We start from the raw sequence: 23,803 nt of genomic DNA on the forward strand, positions 1-23,803 counted from the left end.
CTCGGGTCGTTGGCACCCCCAATTCTGTCACGTCAGTGGCGTTGGCCAATTACCGACTGAAGCCAAGCAGGCACGGCGTACAACGGGCCAAGAAGTGAGCGCGAAGCTGGACTACCTCTCCCACAATGCTAAGGAGACGTAGGCTTGCATCAAACTAGGACCACGCCCCCTTGGGATTTAGACCAATCACAGCCGCAGGCCAGGAGGGCGTAAAGGACTACGGGTTATGTAGTCCTTTTGCAGTGGGACTGCAGCCCCCAGTGTTCCCCGCGCGTCAGGGAGGAGTAGTGCGGCGGCGCGGGTGGCCGTCGGGGCTGGGCGGCGGCGGCGGCAGCGGCAGCTAAGAGGGCCCGGTTTGTGGAGCCAAGGTGGGAGCCGGCCTCGGCGCGCGGCCACTATGTCCGCGCCGTCGGAGGAGGAGGAGTACGCGCATCTCGTGATGGAGGCACAGCCGGACTGGCTGCGGGCGGAGGTGAAGCGGCTGTCCCACGAACTGGCCGAGACCACGCGTGAGAAGATCCAGGCGGCCGAATATGGGCTGGCGGTGCTGGAGGAGAAGCACCAGCTCAAGCTGCAGTTCGAGGAGCTCGAGGTGGACTATGAGGCCATCCGCAGCGAGATGGAGCAGCTCAAAGAGGTGAGTGCCCGGCTGCGACCCCCGCCTGGGGCGCTAAGGTCACCCTGCTCAGTGGTGGGAGGTACCAGGGGTGGGGCAGGGAACCCAGAGGGGGAGTGAGCGAGCTCGGCCTCCTCCGGCCGCCAGCGCCAGGCTGAGGGGGTTCAGATTCCCTGCAGCCCCATGCACCCGCTGGTTTTCTCTGCAGGCCTTGATGGCCCTTTCGCTGAGGTCTGATGCTCTGCTGTGGTCGTTGCTGCCTTGGGTGTGTCTGTGTAGGTGGGGAGCGAGCAGATGATGCGCTTACAGCTGAGGCCATCCATGCAAGACTGACCCTCTGGGAAAGGCCGAGCCTGGGCCTGGGTCTGCTTGGCCACTATTTGTTACCTTCAAGCAAATCACTTCCTCTCTCTGCATTTCATCTGGTTTCATGACTGCCTGAGGCTGGAAAGGGATGGATACAGGGCTGAGTGAGTCGTGGCTCCTGGTTGCCTGTGGCTCTCGACAGGCTGGATTTCTCCGTATCCATTCCATCTGTGACTTAGCTCTGGCTCAGCTACCTGCTTTTTCCTCATCTTGTTAATGGTGCTCCCACCGCTGGGATACATGGCTTCCATCGACCACTTCCTGTCTTGCTCTGCCTCCTGGATCCTGTCTGTCACCGTGGTGTCTGTGTTCCTTTGTAGGAAACATGGTGCTTTGTGTCATCCCAGTGTGGGGAGAGAGAGAGATGAGCCCCCCCCCAAGCTGGCCAAGAGCTTGGGGAAGGGCAGTAGGAGGGACCTGGGGAGGCGTGATGGGATGATTTAAGTGTTAGTGTCTCCCATCCTTCTTGACTTCCCAGACTTGTTCTGGAGACTGTGGAGAAATGCTTTTTGAGAGAAAGACACACTTAAGTTTGGACCAACCCTTCCCTGTTGCTTATGATGTGGCCATGGGTGCAAGCTCTCCCCAAGCCTTAGCTTCCAGCTCTGCAAAATAGGGGTGCAGCTTTGCCAACCCAGAAGTATTGCTCTTAGTATTCTGTATTAGGAAAGGCCTGGCATTGGGCCAGGCAGGTAGCTTGTTAGATTATCTGAACCGTTCCCTTCCCCATCAGACTCAGTCTGGTCTTGGATGTTGGTCACTGGCTCATCTCCTCTGGTGCTTCTGCTCCCAGTAAACCTTGGATAGGCCTGGACTCTTCAGCGCCTCTGTTACTTTTCTGAGGAATGAATCCTTAAGGTCTAGGTAGAGCAGGCCTGGGTGAGTACCAGAAGTGACTTCTTCTTTGGGCGGGCAGGAATTGGGTCCTCACACAGAACCTCAAATTCATTGTCTGTCAGAGGACATCAGTGACTTTCCCAAGCTAGGCTCCACTGTTAGTGCCAAGAGGAGCAGAACAGGCACCCTTCCCTTGGGGTCAAGTGATGTGACAGATGAAGGTTGAGGCTGTGAAAATCTGGAGTGGGTGTACGCTCATCTCATGTCTGGTCTTCTGTCTGCGGGGGTGGAGGGGGGGCGGTGCCTCCTTGGTCCTCCAGGCAGGTAGCATCTGTTAATTAGAGTGTCGCTCCCTTTGCACATATGGATAGGTTGCCTTCCCACTTCTGGTGGAATGCCACTTCTGAATTAACAGGTTTCCTTCAGTAGTATTTGCTGTGAAAACAGGCTCTTGGGGACCTATCCAGCTCCCACCTCAGTGACTGTCCTTTGTCAGCTCTCTGCAGTTATCATTATTTTATGGCACAGCGAAGAACCATGGCATGCATACAGCCTTGTCTTTATCTGGAGGAAAAGACCTTAGGAGATGAGGAAGAGGTGTGATTTGTTCTCTAGGTGTTCCTTAGGTGTCTGTTTAGCCTAACGCCACCTCTTGCCTCATTCCCTACATGGGCTGTACAGGCTGGACAGACTACCCCTCTTCCCTCGGGAAGGTGGGATAAGGTTTCTTCCAGAAGTTCCTGGTAGAGTCTAGAAGAGCGCATCAGCTTCAGAGGGTGCTGCCAAAAGTTTGTGCTGATTTGTTTCCTGTCAACATTGTGTCTGTTCCTCACACCCATGCCAGAGCAGGCCCTGGTCAAACTCATTTCGGCCAGTATTGTATTTGAAAATACTAACTTCTACTTAAAAAACAAATTAAGATTTAAGGAGACAGTGTGTGGAGGGGAAGTTTTCTTCCATAGAGAGGTGAACCATCTCAATTGTTTGTTCCTTTGGTAGATGGAGCTACTAACAAGTCATGCCCTGGCTGAGTTGCTTGTATTCCTGCCTGTATTTAAATGACGAAAGTCTTTGAGGGGAGGAAGCTGGTGAAAGGGTTTATGACCAGAGCTAAGGAGAGGCTTGTGGTAGGTGAGCCAACTCAGTGTTGGCCCTGCTGTCTTTATTTCTGCTGACAACCATGGCCAGGGTGTTGACTGAGGCTAGAAGTAGAGAGGATGTCCAGTGGTCGATTTTGCTTATTTTTTGGTGTTGAGTCAGGAAGGGCCACATCTGTCCCAAGTCATGCAGTGCCCTCTTATCCAGCATGGTGGGATAGAGAATTTTTCAGCCCCATGGTGTTGGTCCTGAGTGGCCATGAAACAGCTTGCTCTATCCTTAGCTGCAGCTTTGGGGATACAGGCATGTTGGGCTGGCAGAGCAGGGTAGTTAATGTAGGTGAATGGGCTGAGTTCAGGTTTCCCATCTCTGTCATGGGAGATTCCCAGGAGCAGTTTCTGCTCCACCTGGGCTTGGCCCAAGAACAGGCCTGGACACACCCTCACTGCGGTCCCCTGTCACTTCTGGAGGTGCTGAGTTCTATGCATCATCATGCCCATGTGGGCGGAATCCAGCGCCAGGCTGGGCACAGTACCTGGCACCCAGTAAATGCTTTGTCAGCCTAGCTCCACCTCAGTCAGGCCTCAAGCTCCTCACTGTGCTACATGGACCTCCCTATGCCTGTTTGCCTTGCTTGGATGTTTCTCATTGCCACCTCTGAGGGCTGCCCTGGGCGTCATGCCTTGCCAGTTGGTGGGACCACCTGCTTCTCCCTTCTTCCTGGTAGTCCCATTCACTTCTCAAGCTTAGACACTTTCTGGCAGGTCCTTTGACTCTGGGCTTGCATGAGCTGCTGTTTCCAGTACTTGGACCACTTGAGGCAGGAGTGATGAAGGGATTAGCAGAGGATGCACTTCAAGGTGCATAGATTGGTGCCCAGCCTCCTAGAGTGTTTGCTTCCAGAGAGGGGAAAGTCCTGGTTTCATTTTAAACGAGTAAGGGGTTCCTCTGTTCCTCTGACATCCTCAGACTGTCATTTTATCCATTTCTTGAGCAGACAGATATTGGGGGCAGACACAGGAGCCACAAATGTGTTTTGTGGGGCCAGGTGGGGTGTCAGTAATCTACTGTTTGTGTGAAGGTGGTGGACTTGAGAGTCTTGCAAATCCTTGAGGCAGTTCAAGAGAGGCAGCTACAGGCATCTAGACAGTGGCCTTGTGGTCCCACTTCTGCCAGTGACTGCTGGATGACTGCCCTTCTTCTGGGCCTGCCTTTCTAACCACCAAATGTGGGGCAGGGGGTCATGAAGGAATTTGATAGGGCTCTTCTACTTTTAATGATGTCTTTAACTGCCGCATCAGACAGACCCTGCTGTTCTGAGGGGTATGGGAATCAGACACCTGTACCTGGCAGAGAATCTGCCCCAGGCATGTGAATGGCTGCTCCAGGCCAGCACTGCCAGCATGTGGAGGTGTGGCCTTGGCTACCTTCCACTGGGCACAGGGCTGGCACAGCTGTGAAGGAGCAAGCCTGTCTTCAGAGATGCCAAGCATACTTTGAGGCTTAGCAGGAAAGAGAGGCCCAGGCCCAATGCTGGGAGCCTACAGCTCTCAGGAGAGCTAGCAGGCCTCAGAGAAACTAGGCATTGCCTGAGCAAGAGAGGAGGCTAGTTGCATGTGGTGCTCAGTCCTGTGATGCCAGAGGGGTGTTTTGGGACCTTGCCTGGGTTCTCAAGAATCATGTGGCCTTAAATGATCCACTTTGTCTAGGCCTTGGTGGCTTAATAATGGTGCCTGTCACTACAGTCTGGCACACTAGGAACACTTGGGTGGTCACTGTCCTTTTCTTAGGTCTAAGCAGCCACCCTTAGCAAGAGCCCTGGCCCCCGTTCATGTGGCATTCCTGCTGGGTTCACTCAGGAACCCAGGTCTTTGAGTTTGGAGAGTAGATATGTTCTTCCCAACTGAGGTGACACTCCCACTTGTCAGACCTTTTTTTCGTATGTGGACTGGATGACAGGCTGTTCTGCATGTAGGGTAAAGAATGATTTCATTTCTTGGCATTCTCTGCCATGTTGTGATGGCAGCATGTGAGACTCGTGACCATACGAGCTCAGATATGTGAGGTTTGAGCTCGAGGCCAGGCCCCTTTTGGTTTAGTGTTCAAAGTAGTTCCTCAACCCACTCTTGAAACAGAAAGTAGTGTGGCCATCTCCTTCCTCTCTAAACCAAGCCTGGAGGTGGACAGAGGTAGAGGCTCAGGCTCGGGCCCTTCAACTTCCCTGAAGTCCTACACCTGCTTAGGTGGATGATGGCATTGAGGAGAGCAAGAGTGGAGGGCTACCTCACTCTTTAGAAATCACTGTATTTAAAATGATATATTTTAGCAGCTTCCGAATATAGAGCAGAGCAATGAATGTCTGTTACAGAACCCGTGCAGTGAGGGAAAAGTGGAATGTTGGGTGTTTCTCCTTGCTGGTTCCTCTTCCCATGAGTATGCGACACACACAGACACTATGATACAGGGACACCATGGTGCATCTGTCACAGTTTTTAAAAAGTAGATGAGTTTTTTGTGTGTGACTTTTTTTGTTGTTGTTGTTGTTTTGAGACAGGGTTTCTCTGTATAGCCCTGACAGTCCTGGAACTTACTTACCAGGCTGGCCTTGAACTCATAGATCTGCCTGCCTCTGTCTCCGCAGTGCTGGGATTAAAGGTATGGGCTACCACTCCAGCCTGAAGAATTAGTTTTAAGCAAAGCAATAGTAGAGAGAAGGATGCAGTGGACGCATCCATGCTCCAGTCTGCACATGTAGTTTCTGGCTGTGGCCAGTCTTGCTTCTGTGCCTCAGTTCATCTTGCTTTGTTATTTCTGTAGCAGCGGCTTTGTTGAGAAGGTAAGGAGTATTTTCCTACAGAACAAGATCTATTGAGTTTTCACACCAGAAACCTAAGAATTCCTTAATGTTGTCTGAGCAAATTAAACTTCAGTTTTTCCATTGGCTCAATTGAGATTTCTAGAGTTATTTGTTCCAAAGTGACTGGTATGTGAAGAAAAGTTAGGAGAATAATGGGAATTTTGCCTGTGTGTAATTTCACTCGTGAAAAACACCAAAGAGGTTGGAGATATAGCTAGTTTGGTAGAGTGCTTGGCTAGCAGGCATGAATCCCTGGGTTTGATCTTCAGTGCCTCATAAACAGGGTGAGATGGTGCACACCTGTAATCCCAGCTCTTGTGAAGTGGAGGCAGGAGGGTCAAGGTCAAGGTCATCCTCAGATGCAAGTTCAAGTCCAGACTGAACTACATGAGACACTGTCTCAAATAACACTAGTGAACACAGAGCCCCAGATACAGCTGACCTATAAGCCATGTGACAACACACTTGCACATCTGATTGGATACTTCCTGTACCAAGAGAAAAGTCTGCCTCTCATCACCTCACAGAAGCTCCAAAGCTGCCAGCTTATGACACCACATCCATACCAGCCCCTCAGCACCTTGTTAAAACCAAGTGTCATATGCCAAAATTTCTGTGTTTTAAACATTGACTGTCAAACTGTGTGCTGCATTTTTATCATTAATTCAAAAATAAATCACTTTAGCACCATTCTAGATTTATAGAAAAATTGCAGATGGTGCAGAGAGTCTTGTGTGGGCATCCCCCTTGTCCCTCTCATTCATGTAGTACATTAAGGTTGATGAACCAGTATCAGGGAGTTGTCATAACACCTGTGCTCTGTCTATATTGTCTTCGCTTTTCTGTGGTGTCCTCCTCCTAACTCAGGGTCTCACCTGGGTCTCACATTTGATCACCATGTCTTCTCAGGCTACTTGAGGGTATGACAGTTCTCAGACACTCCTTCTTTGGTGACTTTGACAGTTTTAAGGAAGATTGGTCAGATGTTTTGTAGAAAGTCACTGGTGACATTTGCTATTTGTTTTTGTTTTTGTTTTTTTGTTGTTGTTGTTGTTTTTTGTTTTTTGTTTTGAAGAGGTTTGAATTTCGGGTTCACAGGAGAAAGGTCAAAGCCTGTCTTGTTGACATGTCAGCTCTGTGCTTTATCATGGCTGTTGTTGACTGTGATCACCTGGCTGAGACTCATGGGGGTGGGCAGTGTGTGAAGTGCAAGGGATTGGTTTTCAAGATGGTAAAACAATTCTTTATGACATTGAAAGGGCATGAAAATGATTTTATGCACTTGTCAAAACCAGGTAATGTTGGAAAAAAACACAAAGAAACCAATGTGAAGTCCTGAGACAGTGCCTCGTGTATCAGTCTTCACAGATTCCTCCACATTAGAGTTGCTCCTTCCCCTCTTTCCACACAGAGCTCTGGGAAGGAAGTCAGCAGAATGTTCGAGGTCAGTTTTACATAGACTTGGCCTTAGCTCTCACCCTTTCTTTCTTATTCTATACATATAGATACATTGGACTTTTATATTATTCTGTGGGTTGTAATAATACTTAATTTGGCTGATAAAAATTTCTCTAGCTTTGCCTCTTATCATCCTGACATGCTCTATTATTGTGACTTTTTTGTTGTTTGTTGTTGTTGTTAAACATTTTGTGTGCATGGCGGGGACTAGTGTGCAGGTGCACATATGTGTAAAGGCCAGGGGTAATGTTGGGTGTTTTCTTCAGTTGCCCCCCCGCCCTACAGTTCACTGATTTGGCTAGCCTGGCTGGCCAGCAAGGCCTCTCCCTACCGTTCTCCTATCTGCCTCCCTAGTAAGTGCTAGGGTTATAGGTGCCGCTGATTTGAAGTCACTTGAGCAGCAAGAACTTACTGACTGAGACATCTCTCTAACAGCCCTGTTAAGCATCTTTTTGACCTTTCTGATACTGTAAGATGTTCCAGACATATGTTCTCTACTTAGTTCTGGAGCTAGCCATTTCTCCCAGGAAGCTCTAGTTGCCTTAGGTGAGAGAGGAACTAGAAACAAAGGTCTAGTTGCTGCTCATTGTACCAAGGTATGGCTAGTGCTAGGCCCTTTCAGCTACAGAGCAAGCAGTGTATCTCCCAAGTCATGCACACATATATCTGCAAATATGAATTCATATTACTGCATCCAGCTTCATCCATCACCACATGGGTCATTCTCACCACCTGCTTATCTGGAACCTCCTGCTCCAGCAGTGAGACACCTGGCACCCACCGTCTGTCACACTGTAACTTACTGGTCCTAGTTTACATGTGCAGGGGTCCAGATGGTTCATTGTGCTCCAGTAGGCTACGTCATCAGCCTTTTGCCGTTAATGTTTGGACTTCACCTTTTCCAACAGTTACTTACCCCATCGTGATAGTTCTGCACCCCTCATTTGCAGTTTAGGTTGTTTGGCCACATTCTGTATTCCATCCTAGGATCTCCAATATAGTTTCTAAAACATTCACATATATTCACATTTACTCACTGGTGCATGGGGCACTGCCTCTGAAAGCTGGCTTGTGTGTGTGTGTGTGTGTGTGTGTGTGTGTGTGTGTGTGTGTGTACCCTTCCAGTGTCATACAGAATTGCTTACCACCTTGAAAAAGAATCCCTTGCAGTTCATGCAGTTCATCTGCTTACCTTCACCTCCACCAACTCTCTGCCAGTCGCTGATCTTTTTATCATCTCTATAATGTTGTTTTATCAGAATGCCATACAATTAGAGCCATGTAAGATTCATCTGTGTCTTCATCTTTTCTCATGTTTGACCAACTATTCACCCATTGAAGGGTATTTTGGTTGCTTTGCTTTTCTCAGTTATGAATAAAGCTACTGTAGACAAGTTTTCAAATCATTTGGGTGACTATGTGAGTGAGGTTTAAACTGTTTAGCTGTGTAGAAAGCAAAGCTCTCTTCCAAACTGGCTGGTCCATTTGTTATTTCCGTCAGCAGTGACTGGGAGCCCCTGCTGCCCACCCTCGGTAGCATTCCTTGCTGTTGTTGGATATGGCTGTATTAATATGTGCATAGTGGAATGTGGTTGTTGTTTAATTTGCAGTTCTCTGAGGGTGCATGACCCTGGGCATCTTTTCACCCTTTCATTCCATCATCATTATTTTGCCATGCTGAGATTGGAACCCAGGGCATTTTTCATATGTTCCTTTGCCGTCAGTATGATTTGATATCTTTCCTGGTCTATTGGTCATTTTCAACCCAGTTTCTTGCTTGCTTTTATTCAGTTCTAAGTGATCTAATCAGCATATGTGTAGCCACAGCAAGCACTTAGCTATTTTGAGACTAAATCCCAGATCATACTAGTCTTTTCAATATCTTACTAGTGTCTTTGACAGACAGGCTTTTTTAAATTGTATGCTGCTCTTTCATTTGTGGATCATTTTTATAGTGTTTCAAACTTTATAACCAAACCCAAGGTCCCGTAGATGTTTCTTTTATTTTAGCTACCTTCATAGTTCTGCATTTTTCATGTGAGTCTCTGGTCTATTTTGAATGAACTTTTGTGAAGAGTTTGGGGCTGTGTGTGATTGTCCAGTTGGTTTGGCATGGCTAGTTGCCTTGCTTCCTGTCATATCACTTGGTACTGTTTGTATGGCTCTCTTTCTGGGCCCCTGTTCTGTTCCATTGAGCTGTGTGATTTTTCTTTTGTCAATGCAATGCTGTTTTAATAGTATGTTAGCCATGTTATTGGGCTTCTATCTTTTTAAATTTATATATATATATTTAAATTTATATATATAAATTTATATATAAATACATACACGTGTGTGTGTGTGTGTGTGTGTGTGTGTGTGTGTGTGTATGAAGAAGGGAGGGAGGAAGGAATATATGTGTGGTATAATGCAACTCTGCACTGTGCAGAAGTCAGAGGAGGACATTGAGTATCCTGTTTCTCACCTTATTCCTTTGAGACAGAGTCTCTCATGGAACCTGGACCTAGGCTGGTGGCCAGCAAGCCACGGTGGCCCTTCTACCTCTGCATTACTCTACCCCCATCCATCACTGGGGTAACAGCATGCATTGCCATGCCTGGCTTTTTATGTGGGTTCTTGGGGATTTGAACTCAGATCTTCAAGCTTGCACTGTAAGCACTTTTACCCACTGACCCATCTCCTCTTTGTTTTTTTCCCCACTTTTTAATTTACACACACACACACACACACACACACACACACACACACACACACACCCATCATGCCTGCGTTTGGAGGTCAGAGGACAACTTATGGGAGTCAGTATTCTTTCCATCATCTGGGTTCTAAGAATCAAACTCAGGTCATCAGACTTGATGGGCTGTCATCCCAGCCCCTCTTTATTTTTTATGTTATGTCTTAATCTGTCTTCCAGTGAAGCCCTGTAGTTTTTCTTTATGTATAGTGCAGTGAGTTTTAGGAACACTTATGTAACGCAAACCCGAGGCCTGGCTCTTCCCTGACTTCCTGAATGAGGCTTGCCAGTCCCTTGAATGTTGGGGTTACCCTTGGCCATTGACAATTAATGATAGTCTTGTTTGGTTTTTAGTCTTGAGAAAAGATAATAGGATTTTCCCTAGTAGATAATGGATAGATTTTTTTTTTCCATAAGCAATGAGTGTGACATTTCTCTTCTAGTGTGTCCCCATGCTCTTGCTTCTAAATCTGTCCACAGGATGTTTCTGTGTCATTTTCTTTCTGCCTACTCTCAGCTGAGGATGGCCCTCACTCTTGTAAGCAGCCTATTGTCTGAGCCACATGTATTTTGATCAAGACAGCCATTAAGGGAGGATCAGCTGCTGGGCTCCAGTTCTGCTGACCTGGTCCTCCTAGAGGTGTCAGGTTACTGTGTGTCTGAGTCAGATGCCTGGGCTGTCATTTCAGTGTCAAACCGTCTCCATGGAGCGGAGCGCCTGCCCGGACCTGCTGTCACCACCTCCCCCTGGGAGCCCTTTCTTGCTCCTTGACTGGTTCCTTGTCTCATCCTCACTGAAGATCTAGGGCTCAGTCACTCTTGGACAAATTGCCTTCTCCTCCTGTGCCTGTCCCTCTTTACACTGGGGTAGTTGTATGTATGCTTGCATAAGGATCTCTGGTTATTTGGGTGGTGCTCTGAACTCCAGACAAGATCATCCCAGGTCTCCTGTGACATGGTGTCCTGTCCCATGTCTGAGCCTTCTTACTCAGGAGCACAGCTGTTCTTGGCCACACTTCCTTTCTCCTCATCCTTTGGCTGTGCCTCAGTTTTCACCATGGGTTGCCTTTCTCCCTACTTGTTAGGAGCTGGAGTCTGAAACACCATCCTACTGTAGCAGGAATCTCAAAAAGTCGTATTAGTAAACTCAAACCTGAGGCCAGTTATTGGAGTGAATGCTGGAAGATCAGAGAAGCAGAACAAGCCACAGCTTCCTCACCTCTCCAGTTCCCCAGCTCTTCCTGTTTCCTCAGACTGGAAGCATCTCAGTCCTTATCCAGAATGAATCTCAGCTGAACTGCTCCTCCAAAGCCTAAAAGCGTAACCAGCCAAATGCCTCTAGTTTCTGGTCCTCAGGCCTTATATACCTTTCTGTTTTCTGCCATCACTCCCTGGGATTAAAGGTGTGAGTCACCATGTTTGGCTGCATCCTTGAACAGATGGATTTCTGCCTCTGGAATGCTAGGATTAAAGGTGTGTGCTACCACTGCCTATCCTCTATGTTTAATATTGTGGCTGTTCTGTTCTCTGACCCCAGATAAGTTTATTAGGGTGCACAATATTTTGGGGACACAATACCACCACATCCCACTCTCAGAAATGCCAAGGGTGAATGAGGGTCAGAGGCCTCGCCCCCACTCCACCAAGACGTCATCTTGGTTTGGCTACTTGAGCTTGTATGTACCCTTCATTAGTGTCTCCCCCACTTTAAGGACCCTACATACAGCCCCGTACTGTAAATTCTTGGTGAGGAGTTGTAAGGATGGCTTTTTCTAGACATCAGCTGTGGTTTGCATTATGGCTGCTGCTGTAGCTGCAACCAGGGCTCCTGCTATTATAGCTGACTTCGTCTTCATCCTCTTCTGTTGCTGTAACAGACATCTGAAGGAGAGGGCTTATTTGAGCACTTGGTTCTGGAGGCTGGACTGGCAAGAGCACCTGCACTTGCTGGTCCTCTGCTGAAGGCCTTATGCTGCTCAACTCCTGGTGCAAAGCAGAGGGGAAATGTGTGTGTGTGTGTGTGTGTGTGTGTGTGTGTGTGTGTGTGTGTATGCACAAGAAGGCACTCATCATTCTTGAAGACTGCCCTCTTGTGACCTTTAGTTCTCCTGTTAGACCCCACGTCCCAGCACTGATGTATTGTGGGGTACAAACTAGTCAAGCTAAAGCAGACGAGGACATAGCCGGTGGTAGTCTCCAAAAGAGGATGTCCAGGGTGACAGTCTGTGAGGGTCATGTGACAGCATGAGAAGGAATGGAAGGCTCCCTGGGCTTAGTTGACAAGGGTTACAAGGCATGATGAGGCCAAGATCTCTGAGCTGTGATCGAAGGCCAGACAGATCTTTCAGGACACATAGTGCCAACATCCTTTAGTCTGAGCCTGATGCTATCATTTCAAGGTTGGCAAGTCTCTTATGACAGAGATCTGCCTGTAGAGGACCAGGGTGTATGTCACCACTGCATCCTGGGACAGTGCCACAGTGCTGCAATGTTGTCCACAGGCTTAACCACCATCTAGAACCGTCAGAACTGGAAAACTAAGCATGTCTGCCTTTACAGCTTGTGATGGTTTCTCAACACTCCTTGGGCTCTTTCTTGTTATTGGTCCTGTGGTGAGAAACCCTCTAGGGCCTGAGTGGAGGTGGCCTATACTTGAGATTCTCCTCAAATTTTCTGACCATGAGCCTCTCTGATTTCTTTTGCTAAAACAGGCTAGTGAGGTGAAGGAATGTGGTGAGGGCTAGAGACACTAAGAAAAGCAGGCTGCTCCCACATGTGCCTGTGGTCTGTAGCCAGGCTTGGGTCAGGCTGCTCTGCCTGCCTGTGGAGTTGTCTTCCTCTGGCTCAGAACAGATGTGAGCTGGAAGCTGCCCATGGGGCCTCTAGGCCCCTCCTGTCCTGACCACAAGCCACCAAATGGAAGTCCCGGGTTAAGCCAGCTGCTGTGGAATATGACGGCTGGTCCCCAAGCCCCAGTGCTGGGCTCTGTGTCTTTAGGTAGGGAAGCCAGGGTCTCTAGGGACTTCTGCCAGTCCCAGGGCTCAGCTGGCAGGAGGCTGCCTGCTGACACCAGGGCAATTAGGGTGTAATCTTCTCTAAATGGCGCCCAATTCTGGCTAAATCCCTTCTGCCCAGGGATGAATCCCCAGTTTTCTAAAAGCAGCTTAACATTTGGATGCTGCCCAGGACAGCTGGGGTTCTCAGTTGGCAATGGAATGGCCCCTGTGGATTGACACAGGCCTTGGGGAGTGGAGGGGGACCAACACAGACAAGGACCAGAGACAGTCACTGAAGCCCTGTGCTGTTTTGGAGTGCCTCCAGGGCCCCTGGTCCTAATGATCCTCACAGTCATAAGCATATGGCTCCTTGGAGAAAGGAGATCATTTGGTGGCTGCCTCAGCTTCTTGCTGTGGGCAGGATGTGTTTTTGGAGAGGCCTGAGTTTGGTGGGCCTCCTGGGTTTGGTGGGCCTCCTGGGTTTGGTGGGTCTCCTGGGTTTGGTGGGCCTCCTGGGTTTGGAGGGCCTCCTGGGTTTGGAGGGCCTCCTGGGTTTGGTGGGCCATGTGATAGATGATTAAGGCCTGTTAGGCTGTGGGGTTAGACAGAGGTAGGTGGTCATTGTGTCCACATAGCTCCTAACTTCCTGGAAGCCCTTACTTTTCTCATAGGGACTTTGCTGCAAAGATAGAGAAGGGTTTTGATAGTAAAAAACACTCCTGGTGATGCCCTGAGGTGAACTGCTCATACTTTCTGAGCCCTAGTTGGCTTACCTGTGAGATGGGGACATAAAGGTTCTCTTGTACATGAAACCCGTTTCCCCTCCTGTCTCTGGTGCCCTTGTGCCCTGCATTGCCCATGCCTGCTCAGAAAGTTCTTTAAACAATGGTGGAGAGAGGTGATCTTTGGAGTCCTCCTTAGAACCTTCTCACACAGTAGGAGTTGGGGTGAACAGCTGTCTGGGGTGGGGTGAGGTGGCGTAGAGTCTCCCCTGATGTTTCTAGGGTCTCTGTAAGGGAGTTGACAGGTCTACTTGCCCAAAACTGCCCACACACAAATCATTTGGACTTTAAATATTCCAAAACTCAGACCACACCCAGGGTCATTAAATCATCAGTGGATTAAATCATTGATGTTTCTGAAATAGTCCTAGGGATCTAGGTGGGAGTTCAATCACTGGGTATCTGAAACTTGCCAACATTATCCATTGATTATGATTTGGCCTGTGGATACCAAGGGCCATCCAGGAATGTGCATGAGCACAGGAGGTATGAACTTCTTGCATTATAGTGCATCAGGCAGCTGTCCCACCTCACTATGTTTTGTGGGGATGGCCCTGCCTCACTTCCTGCATGGGTTGAGGGTGGTGTTGGCCTAGAGAGCATTCTGCTGTTGGGATTGCTGCTAAACTTCGTATTACTGCCTAAGCAGGTCTAGCCCTCCCTGCTGACCCTGGCCAATCCTGTGTCCTGAACTATGCTTAGGAACTCCTCACATACAGGTTCCCATGAGGAAGGTAGAGAGAGAGTGGTGCTGCTTCCAGGAGTGTGCAGGGGCTTTGGAAGGGGCTCCAGAGTACAGGTCCACTTCCTGGAGGAGGGTCTGAGGCTAAGCACTTCTTTATAGAACTGCCTGACTCTCCATACTGGCCAAGACAGTGGCCACTGTTCTTGGCAGGAGTTCTATCATGTCCCTTCTGGACCTCAGTTGACACCCTGGTTCTGAGGTGTGGCCTAATTGAAATACAGGAGGGTAGTCATGGGGCTCTTTCCAGCCATCCAGAAAGCTCTTTATTCATATCTGATCTTGGTAGGCCTTCCTTAGAGGCTGCTAGGAGACCCTGCTGTTTACTGTTGGGATGAGTGTGAATCACTGTGAGGAAGAACTAGTTTTAAATCAGGCTGAATTTTTAGGGCAGCCTTTGGCTCCAGAGGTGTCTGTTCTATAGTGGGCTGCTATTCAGATGACTGTTAGCTCTCATTGTTTTTTTTTTTTTTTTTTCCAAGACAGGGTTTCTCTGTGTAGCTTTGTGCCTTTCCTGGAACTCACTCTGTAGACCAGGCTGGCCTCGAACTCACAGAGATCCGCCTGCCTCTGCCTCCCAAGTGCTGGGATTAAAGGCATGCGCCACCACTGCCCGGCTGCTCTCATTGTTTTAAAAGATTTATTTTATTGTTACTGGAGAGATGGCTCATGGTTGAGAACACTGGCTGCTCTTCTAGAGGACCCAGTTTTAGTTTCCAGCACCCAAATGGAAGCTCACAACAGTTTGTAACTCCAGTGCCGGGCCTCTAATGCCCTTTTCTGGCCTCTGAGGGTACCAGGTATACATGTGTTGCACAGATACTCATTCAGACAAAGCATTCTTTTTTTTTTTTTTTTTTTTTGGTTTTTTTTGAGGCAGGGTTTCTCTAGTTTTGGAGCCTGTCCTGGACTAGCTCCATAGACCAGGCTGGCCTCGAACTCACAGAGATTCACCTGCCTCTATCTCCTGAGTGCTGGGATTACAGGCATGCACCACCACTGCCCGGCAGACAAAGCATTCTTCATCAAATAAATAAATAAAAATTTTAAAAAGGTTTCATTTTTTAATTTTATGTATCTGGCTAGACAGTGGTGGTGCACACCTTTAATCCAGGCACTTGAGAGGCAGAGGCAGGTGGATCTCTGTGAGTTCGAGGCCAGCCTAGTCTACAGAGAGAGAGATCCAGGACAGGCACCAATGCTATACGGAGAAACCTGTCTCGAAAAACCAAACCAAACAAAATAATTGAGACCCACAGAGGTACACACGGTAGCTACAGCTCACTCTCGTGAAGGTTCACACCCAGTACTTTCTGCTCTGCTGCAGTGATCAGAGGATGACTCTAAGTGGTTCTTCTCACCCCCATGGTGGTGCATGTTGGGAGTAAGCAGTAGCACCTGTGGACCATGTGCCAGGCTTGGTGGTGATGTTTGCATATGTCACATCTTCCTTTCCACACATGCATCGACACTTCTTGCTGTTGCCTGTTACCTTGTGTCTAGGGAGGCAGGTGTTAAGAGGGAATTGGTTTTCTGTGGGAAGCAAGGTGAGACTTGGGACTGTCAGGACATGTTCTGCTTTGTCTGAAATAGGCCTTCCTGCTGCTAAGTCCAAGCTTCCCAGGATCCAGGCCACACCACAGGTGTGCCTGCTCTGGGAATAGACACCCCATTCCCCAGAGGATTCTGTGAAACAAGCAAGGGTTGGTCAGGCTCTGTGACTTCTCTCATAAGTCTTGGACTTTGTGCTCTTTCTGTCAGACTCTCTTGGGGAAACTTGTTTGGAGACAAGTGTTCTCATAGTTGTTTTCTCAGTTCTGGAAGGAGCTAGCATTCCTGTGGGAAGCTAGTGAGCTTCTGTCAGGGCAAACTGTAAAGTGCTGTGTGACTCTGAGGATTATTGCTTTTCTTTTTGGGCCCACTCTGGCTTACCTTTGAACAGCAATTTGACATTGTCTTCTGGGCCTTTACCAGAACTGGAACAAGCTGTGTTTATGCCTGAGTTGTCTTCTTCATGTGGAGCAGCCCAGGCTTGTGGAGTTGATGTGACTGGAGGTTGGGAGGGAACACCTCAACCTAGGAGCTAGTAAAGACAACTCAAGAGACTGCTCACGATGTGTTCAGAGAGTCCCTCCTCCCGCTGTGCTTCCTGCCTGCCTGTGTCCAGACTCAGGCCTTTCTGCCTTCGATCCAAGTCATTACTGGGATGGAATAGGCAGGAGCTCCATTCTCTAACTCTATGTCCCCATCCAGATCTATGCGAGTTTGCCCTGAGGGTCTTTCTGCTGGTGCTCTGTAGCTGTCTGGGCATCTGTCTATGGGGTGAGTTCGTGCACATTGTGTACTGTAAACCTGCAGTCCATTTTTTGGCACCATTACCTGTCCAGTCTGTTTTTTTGTTTTTGTTTTTGTTTTTTTTCTCTTTTGAGATGGAGTCTCTCATTAGTTGCCTTTGAACTTGAAACGCTTCTGCTCCTGCCTCCCTTGCCTGGTTTCTTTGTGATGTTTTTGAGATAGGGTGTCACTGTTAGTTCTGGCTGGCCTGGAACTTGCTATATTGACCATGCTGGCCCCAAACTCTGGGATCTTCGTGTCTCTGCCTCTTGAGTGCTGGAATTAAAGCCCGGCACCACTACACCTACCAGGTTCTATGTTCTTGTTTGTTTGTTCGTTTGTTTGTTTTGGTTTTTTGAGACAGTGTTTCTCTGTGTAGCTTTGTGCCTTTCCTGGAACTTGCTCTGTAGCCCAGGTTGGCCTTGAACTCACAGAGAGCCACCTGGCTCTGCCTCCCAAGTGTGGTTCTTTGTTCTTATATCAAGTTTTTGTTGAAAGTACATTTATGGAAATGTGATCTTTCATCTTGTCTGTGATGCCATCTGTTTCTTTAATGACGGGTAATTGAACTCCATGGAGTGGATTCAGACTTTAAGTATGTTTGGCTTGGGTTTTTATTAACTTTTGAACTATAATTACTAGTGCACAGGCATTCAAATGCATGTGTGTGTTGGCACCATCGCTGATCACCTATAGTTCAGGTCCCTTTCTTTTTACATTCCAGGAGCTGGAGTGACCACAGCTCTATGCTCCATGCCTAGTGTGCCTAGTGTGAGTTCCAGTAATACTTTAGATAGCAGTCCCTATTGTTGGGTTATTCTTTTTTATTTAAAAAATTGTTTTTACATTTGTGTATGTGTGCATGGGCACCTACACACAAGAACACACATGGTAGGATGACAACCTGGGAGCTGGTACCTCTTCTATCATGGGTTCTGGGGATCAAACTCAGGTCATCAGGTTTGGTGGCAGGAATCCTTAGGACTAGCCCAGGAATCCTCACTAAACCAGGTTATTTTATTGAAATGTAATTGACTTTCTATTTATTTTAAAGTCTTATTTGTGGTAGTTTTTTAAGGATTTCTTTTAATTTTTGTATATGTGCGTAGGTCTGTGCACATGCATGCAGTGCCTGCAGAGGTGCGAAGAGTGCAGCAGGAATCTTAGAAGGTCTTAGTAATAAAACAAACCTGGAGCCAGGTATTGGAGTGAACGCTGGAAGATCAGAGAAGCAGAGCAAGCCACAGCTACCTCACTTTGCCAATTCCTCAGCTGATTCTGTTTCCTCAGACTGGATGCCTCTCCCCTGAACTGTGCTGCTAGAAGCCTAAAAGCTTAACCAGCCAAAAGCTTCTAGTTTCTGGTCCTCATGCCTTATATACCTTTTTGCTTTCTGCCCTCACTTCCTGGGATTAAAGGCTCACTTTCTGCGATTAAAGGTGTGAGTCACCACACCTGCCTGTTTCCAATGTGGCCTTGAATTCACAGAGATCCAGAGGGATTTCTGCCTCTGGAATGCTAGGATTAAAGGTGTGAGTGCCACCATTTTCTAGCCTCCGTATCTAGTGGCTGTTCTGGTCTCTGATCCCAGATAAGTTTATTAGGGTGCACAATATTTTGGGGAACACAATACCACCACAGAAGAGGGTGCCAGATACTCTGGAACTGTATTTACAGATGTTTGTTAGTTGCCATGTGAGTGCTGGGAACTGAACCCAGGTCCTCTACAAGAACAGGTGTTCTTAACTCCTGAGCCATCTCTTCAATGCCCACCCATTGTGTTCATATTTAAAGCTAAAGTGACCTATCATTGGTGTGTAAGACTTACAGAAAATGCCCAGATTACAGTTGTACAGCCCTGTGATCATTACAGTGAATGCAGCCAATGAGAAAGTAAGACGGCATGTGTGGTCAGCCTCCTGTGGCTGATCACTTGCAGTGTTTCCTATGGAGCCACGCATTTCCTGTTTGGGGTGTGTTTGCAGCATTTACATTGTGGGGTTGATCCTCAACTTAGTGTCTGTCGGTTGTTCACACTTCCGGCTGCATGGTGATTGCCTGGGGGTATATCATACTTTCTTCACCCAGTGTCAGATAGACCACATTTGGGTCATTTCTATCATCGGGCTTTGGAATGTTTAGGTAGATGGCAGGTGCCCATTTCTTCTGGGTGCAGTGGCTGGACAGTGGATGGGAAGCCCACCAGATAGCACAACAATGTGCAGAACCCCTATCCTTACTGCTGGTTTTAATGCAGCCATTCTGATCAGTGCAGTAGACCAGTAGCTTTGCTGGACTGTTTGCTTGTTCTGGGGATGGTGTTCATGTTTCTGACAAATGAAGACCAGAAAGAGCAGTTAGGACCTTCATTAGGTATCTGAACATCTTCCTTATTCCTGGGAATCAAGGTGTACTTGTATCTTTTCCCACCAGGCACATCTCTGACACAGTGCTGAGGAACAAGACAGCAGTTGGGAGAGGGACAGCTCTGATCTAATTGTGCTTCTTCCTTATCACAGTCTTGACCTCTGGGAACCTGGATTTCTTCCTCCCTAAAATGGGAACATGAGTTCTTAGAATCATGAGGTAGGGACTGAATGCAGTAATATACTTTAGGAGACCTACACATTGGTAGCTCTATTGTTACTAACAATAAAATGAAAAAGACCTCACACCCACTATGGTGGTGGTTGTCATAGACAGACAACAAATGTGGCATGCATGTGGACAGACTAGAAGGTTGCTTCCTTGCAGGTGGAATGTACAGTGGGGTATCCCCTGGGAAATGGTTTGGGCCCTTGAAGAAAGCCATCCTGAGCTGGGCAGTGGTGGTGCACACCTTTGATCCCAGTACTCAGAGGCAGAAGCAGGCAGATCTCTGTGAGTTTGAGGCTCATCTGCCCACAGAGCGAGTTCTAGGACAGCCAGGGCTATTACACAGAGAAACCCTGTCTCGGAAATAATGTGCCCCCCCCCAAAAAAAATCCTGCTTCTGCAGTATGACCTAGCATTCCCTTCCCAGGTGTGTGCTGTGTTAATTCCTTTATTCATCTAACTGGTGTAATGCTTGACTAGACAGTTTAGGGGAGAGGGGATTTTTCTTTTTGGCTCATTGTTCAGGAAATACAGTCCAACATGGCAGAAATCATGTTAGCTGTAGCTTCATACTTGGTGGCAGGAGCTTGTAGCATAAGCTGGTCACATCTTAGCAAATTGAGAAGCAGAGAGATCTCTGACCTGAAGCAGAGGTGAGTCATAACAAAGCCTCATGCCCCAGTGATCCTCTTTTTTCAGTATGTGCCACCTTCTAATAGTTCCACAGCCTCCCCGAATGGCATCAAATAGCTAGGGACATCTTGTTGAAACACATGAACCTGTGGGCGCAGTTCACATTCAAGTCATGACAGATAACCAAGAGACTTACCATATACACCCACACAAAAACTTATAGGTGAGGGCCTGGCATGGTGGCACATGTGCCTATGATCCCTGTACTCATTGCAAGTTCAAGACCAGCCTGGGCTATATAGTGATTTCAGGCCAGCCTGGGCTATATAGAGAGGCCCTGTCTCAAAATATTAAAAGGCAAAAACCTCAAACAAACAAAAACAAAAATCTCCTGAAGACTTTTAAATGAAGGACTGTAGTACTGTTACTCTTAATAGCCTCCAAGGAAAAAAACGACATAGATGGTAAGCGTGGTCGCCTGTGCAATAGAATAATATGCAGCCATAAAAAGGAATAGAGTACTGATAAAAGCTTGTATGTAACATGCATGAACCTGAAAAATGTGCTAAGTGGGGGAAAAAAAAGCCACATAAGACCAGTATTGTATGGGTTACATGACATGTCCATGTCCAGAAATAGACAAATTTATGGGAACAGAAAATAAAGAGATTGTTGGTTGCCTGACTCTGGCAAAGGGGAACTGCTAGAGAGTTATTGCTAATGGAGACTGAAGAGGGGTGTTAGTGTGGAGTTAATGATAGTTTTCTCACATCTATAAATGTACCCCCCCCAAAACAAAACAAAACAAAACACTGAGTTCAACATCCCTGAATTCAAAAGATGGATTTTCATAGATGGGCTATTATTTTTAAAATTTGGGTTGTGTATGGCTCCTGAGGATGTAGCTCAGTTGGTAGAGTGCTTGTCTAACAGGCACAAAGCCCTGGGTTTCCCCCTGCAGTACCGCATTAGCCAGGAGGTGGGAAAAGGAGGATCAGGAAATTCAACGTCCTTGTTGGCTACATAGCAAGTTTGAGGCCAGGCTGGGATACAGGGACACTGTCTCAATAAAACAAAAACAAATACAAGTACATTTTTAATGAAAGAGGAGAATCTTTGTTTGCAAAATTTTCTAGATAAATTTCTCTACAGTCTGAAGAAATCATCAAAGGATTTAAGGCTCTCTAGCTATGGTGCCCATATGGGAAGAACTTTGCATGACACTGAGAGACTAAATTACTTTACTAATATTTAGCCTTTCTTGTTACTGTGTTTATAATTCTCATTGACTATGTTGTTTTTACTGAAATTGGCATCCATGGAGTATGTGCTTTGAGGTAAAGGTTACAAGTGTAATTTTTAAAATTACATATTCCTGACTGAACAGTCTACTTTGGAGATTTCTTTTTATTTATTCATTTTACTTTTAATTAATTTTGGGGGGATTCATTTTTTCAGTTCCTTTCAATAATTAGTGTATGTGTGGCAGTTAGTTGTTCATCTTCTGACACTGTGATTTACTTGTGCTTCTTGGCCTATCTTGCTCCTTAGCACATGCTGAATGCACACTTTAAAAATTGAACTGGCTTATCTCACATTTGAGTTCCGGGCATGGTCTTCTGGTGACTGAATAATTTATAAAGCAGTTTCTGTTTGTTGGGTTTGCTGAGTTTTCACTTCTTGCATGGGATTGGTCTTTGAGCACCTGCCATTTGGAAGGGAAAATCTGCTGAGATCCTGTCAATGCCTTTATTTGAATGGATGCAGTAGTAGTCAGGGACTCTGGTCCTGGACTCCTGGGTTCAAGTCCTACTTTTCTGTGGCTTGCCCAAGGAGGTGGTGCCATGGATGTGGGAGCTCAGCTCTCACATATCTGCAGGAACCAAGCTCCCCAGTCTTGGGTGATAACTGCACATTTGTCAACCTTAGTAGTTGTTACTGTGTAAAAAGATACACTAATATGATTGCTTTGCCTTTTGTTTTCTGGGTTCATCTTTGCTGTGGGAGGCTTTGGCTTGCTACATTGTTTAGAGTCAAGGAACAGCTCTTTTTTTATCATTCATGTTTATTTTTAGTGGTGGCCTTTCCCCTTGCACAGTCCTGCTATACTATCCTGAGTGTTGATAAGATGTTTCTATTTTTGTTTACTCTGTTTCCTGTTGTTTGGTTCTGTATGCCTTTCCTGATACAGACATAATTAAGAGATTTTTTTTTTTTTTAATTTTTGTGTGTTGGGTACATGCTGGCATAGTTTTCTGTTGCATTTTTTCAGAACTGTTTTAGATCATAAAACAAACATGAAAAATATATTCTCTGTGGCACACAAACATGCTAGCAGTTTCTTCTTATTTTAGATCACTCTTTCATCGTTTACAGCTCCTTCTGATAGTTTTCCTTAAAATCAGCTCTGTTTGGGAAGAAGATTGTGTCTGTCCTGCTCTAGAGTCTTCTGTCTCTGCCAGACCTGATTGTCATTGAGAAGGTCCTGACTGGTCCTCTACCTACTTGTCAATTTGTATACTAGCCTTTTCCAGGCAACATAGGTTTAATCAAACTTTGATTATAGATTTAATCTCTTAATGCTATAAGTTCTTTATCTCTAAGTGAATGGTGTTGAGCTTGCGTTTATATGAGCTTAATATTTAGAGCACCATCTTGAATTTAATAAGATTTGATGCCATTTGGTGTCCTGGAATCCTGGCAATGCAGGACTTTGAGCATTCACATGGAACTGCCCAAGATGGAGCAAGGCTCACAGACCCATCTGAGCAGTGCCTCCCAGGCCCGTGTTTTTCTTTCCAGCCACCTCAGCTCTTCTTCAGATAAGACATTGGATTCCCCTTTGTAGTAGCCTAGTAGCTTGCATATGTGAAAGGGTGGGGAATCCTTTAGTCTGCCGCTGTCTTTTGAACAGTTGGGTACTGGGGATCCTGACACTGTGCAGTGTTTATACTTCTGGTGCCCATCAGAGGCCAGGCCTGCAGTAAGTACTGCTAAGTGCCGTTGGTAAAGGTTGATAGGATGCATGTCCCAGGCTCTAGGCATGTCTAACAAGCTTAGATAGAAAGATGGGTGCTGTGATGGGACTGTCCTCATGTCCCCATTCTCTGTGGGGTGGGGAATGGAGGGAGTGCATGAGAACCAAACCTCCTCCAGCCCTCACCAAGAACCAAACAGCATCTCCATTTCAGCAGGTGGTAGGGGAAGCCCTGCCCAGCAGGCGTGCCAGGATGGGCAGCTGGTACAGCTGAGGGATTCCTGGGATTCCAGGCCCAGCCTGATGCAGGCATGATGGCCCTTTAGGAACAAGTGTGGAACCCACAGGCTGTGGGTAGGCAGTACTGATCAGCCCAGACAAAGCATTAGAGGATCCTGGATTTGTTGTGGAATCTGCTTCCTGGAACAAGCCTTGCCTCATTAGATTGCAGAGGCTGGCTCCCCTGGTTTGGCAAGCATTGTGCCTGCTGCATCAAATGATCAAACTGGTTTAGGAAGAATTATATGGGATAGCCCTGTCAGGAGAACTCTTCCTTGACTTGTTGGTGTAGGCCTTTCCTAGGGAGCCAGGCCCCCATGGATAGTTGCGGGGGGGAGGGGTTACAGAGGATTTGTGCTCAGTTCTAATTACTCCTGTTCTCAGGCCGTTCATGTATTCTCTGATTAAAAGGCCAATCTGTACTGCTGGTACAGAAGAGTGGCTCTCATTGTGAGATGTCCACATTTCTCTCTGTTAAGTGGTTGGGGCTTTGCTTTGT

The 23,803-nt window shown here is 47.1% G+C and overlaps 1 protein-coding gene across 2 annotated transcripts in view; it reads left to right on the forward strand.

The window, feature by feature from the left end:
* The first annotated feature begins 272 nt into the window (after positions 1–272).
* The window catches only part of Bicd2 (BICD cargo adaptor 2), a 48,805-nt gene continuing 25,274 nt past the window's right edge, over positions 273–23,803 (forward strand). For both annotated transcript variants that reach the window (XM_036187769.1, XM_036187770.1), the window contains exon 1: positions 273–637. In XM_036187769.1, coding sequence (XP_036043662.1) covers positions 398–637 — 240 coding nt within the window. In that variant the 5' untranslated portion in view covers positions 273–397. The remainder of the gene's footprint in view (positions 638–23,803) is intronic.

The sequence above is a fragment of the Onychomys torridus genome, chromosome 5 (assembly GCF_903995425.1).
Source record: "Onychomys torridus chromosome 5, mOncTor1.1, whole genome shotgun sequence".
NCBI classification, from domain to species: domain Eukaryota; kingdom Metazoa; phylum Chordata; class Mammalia; order Rodentia; family Cricetidae; genus Onychomys; species Onychomys torridus.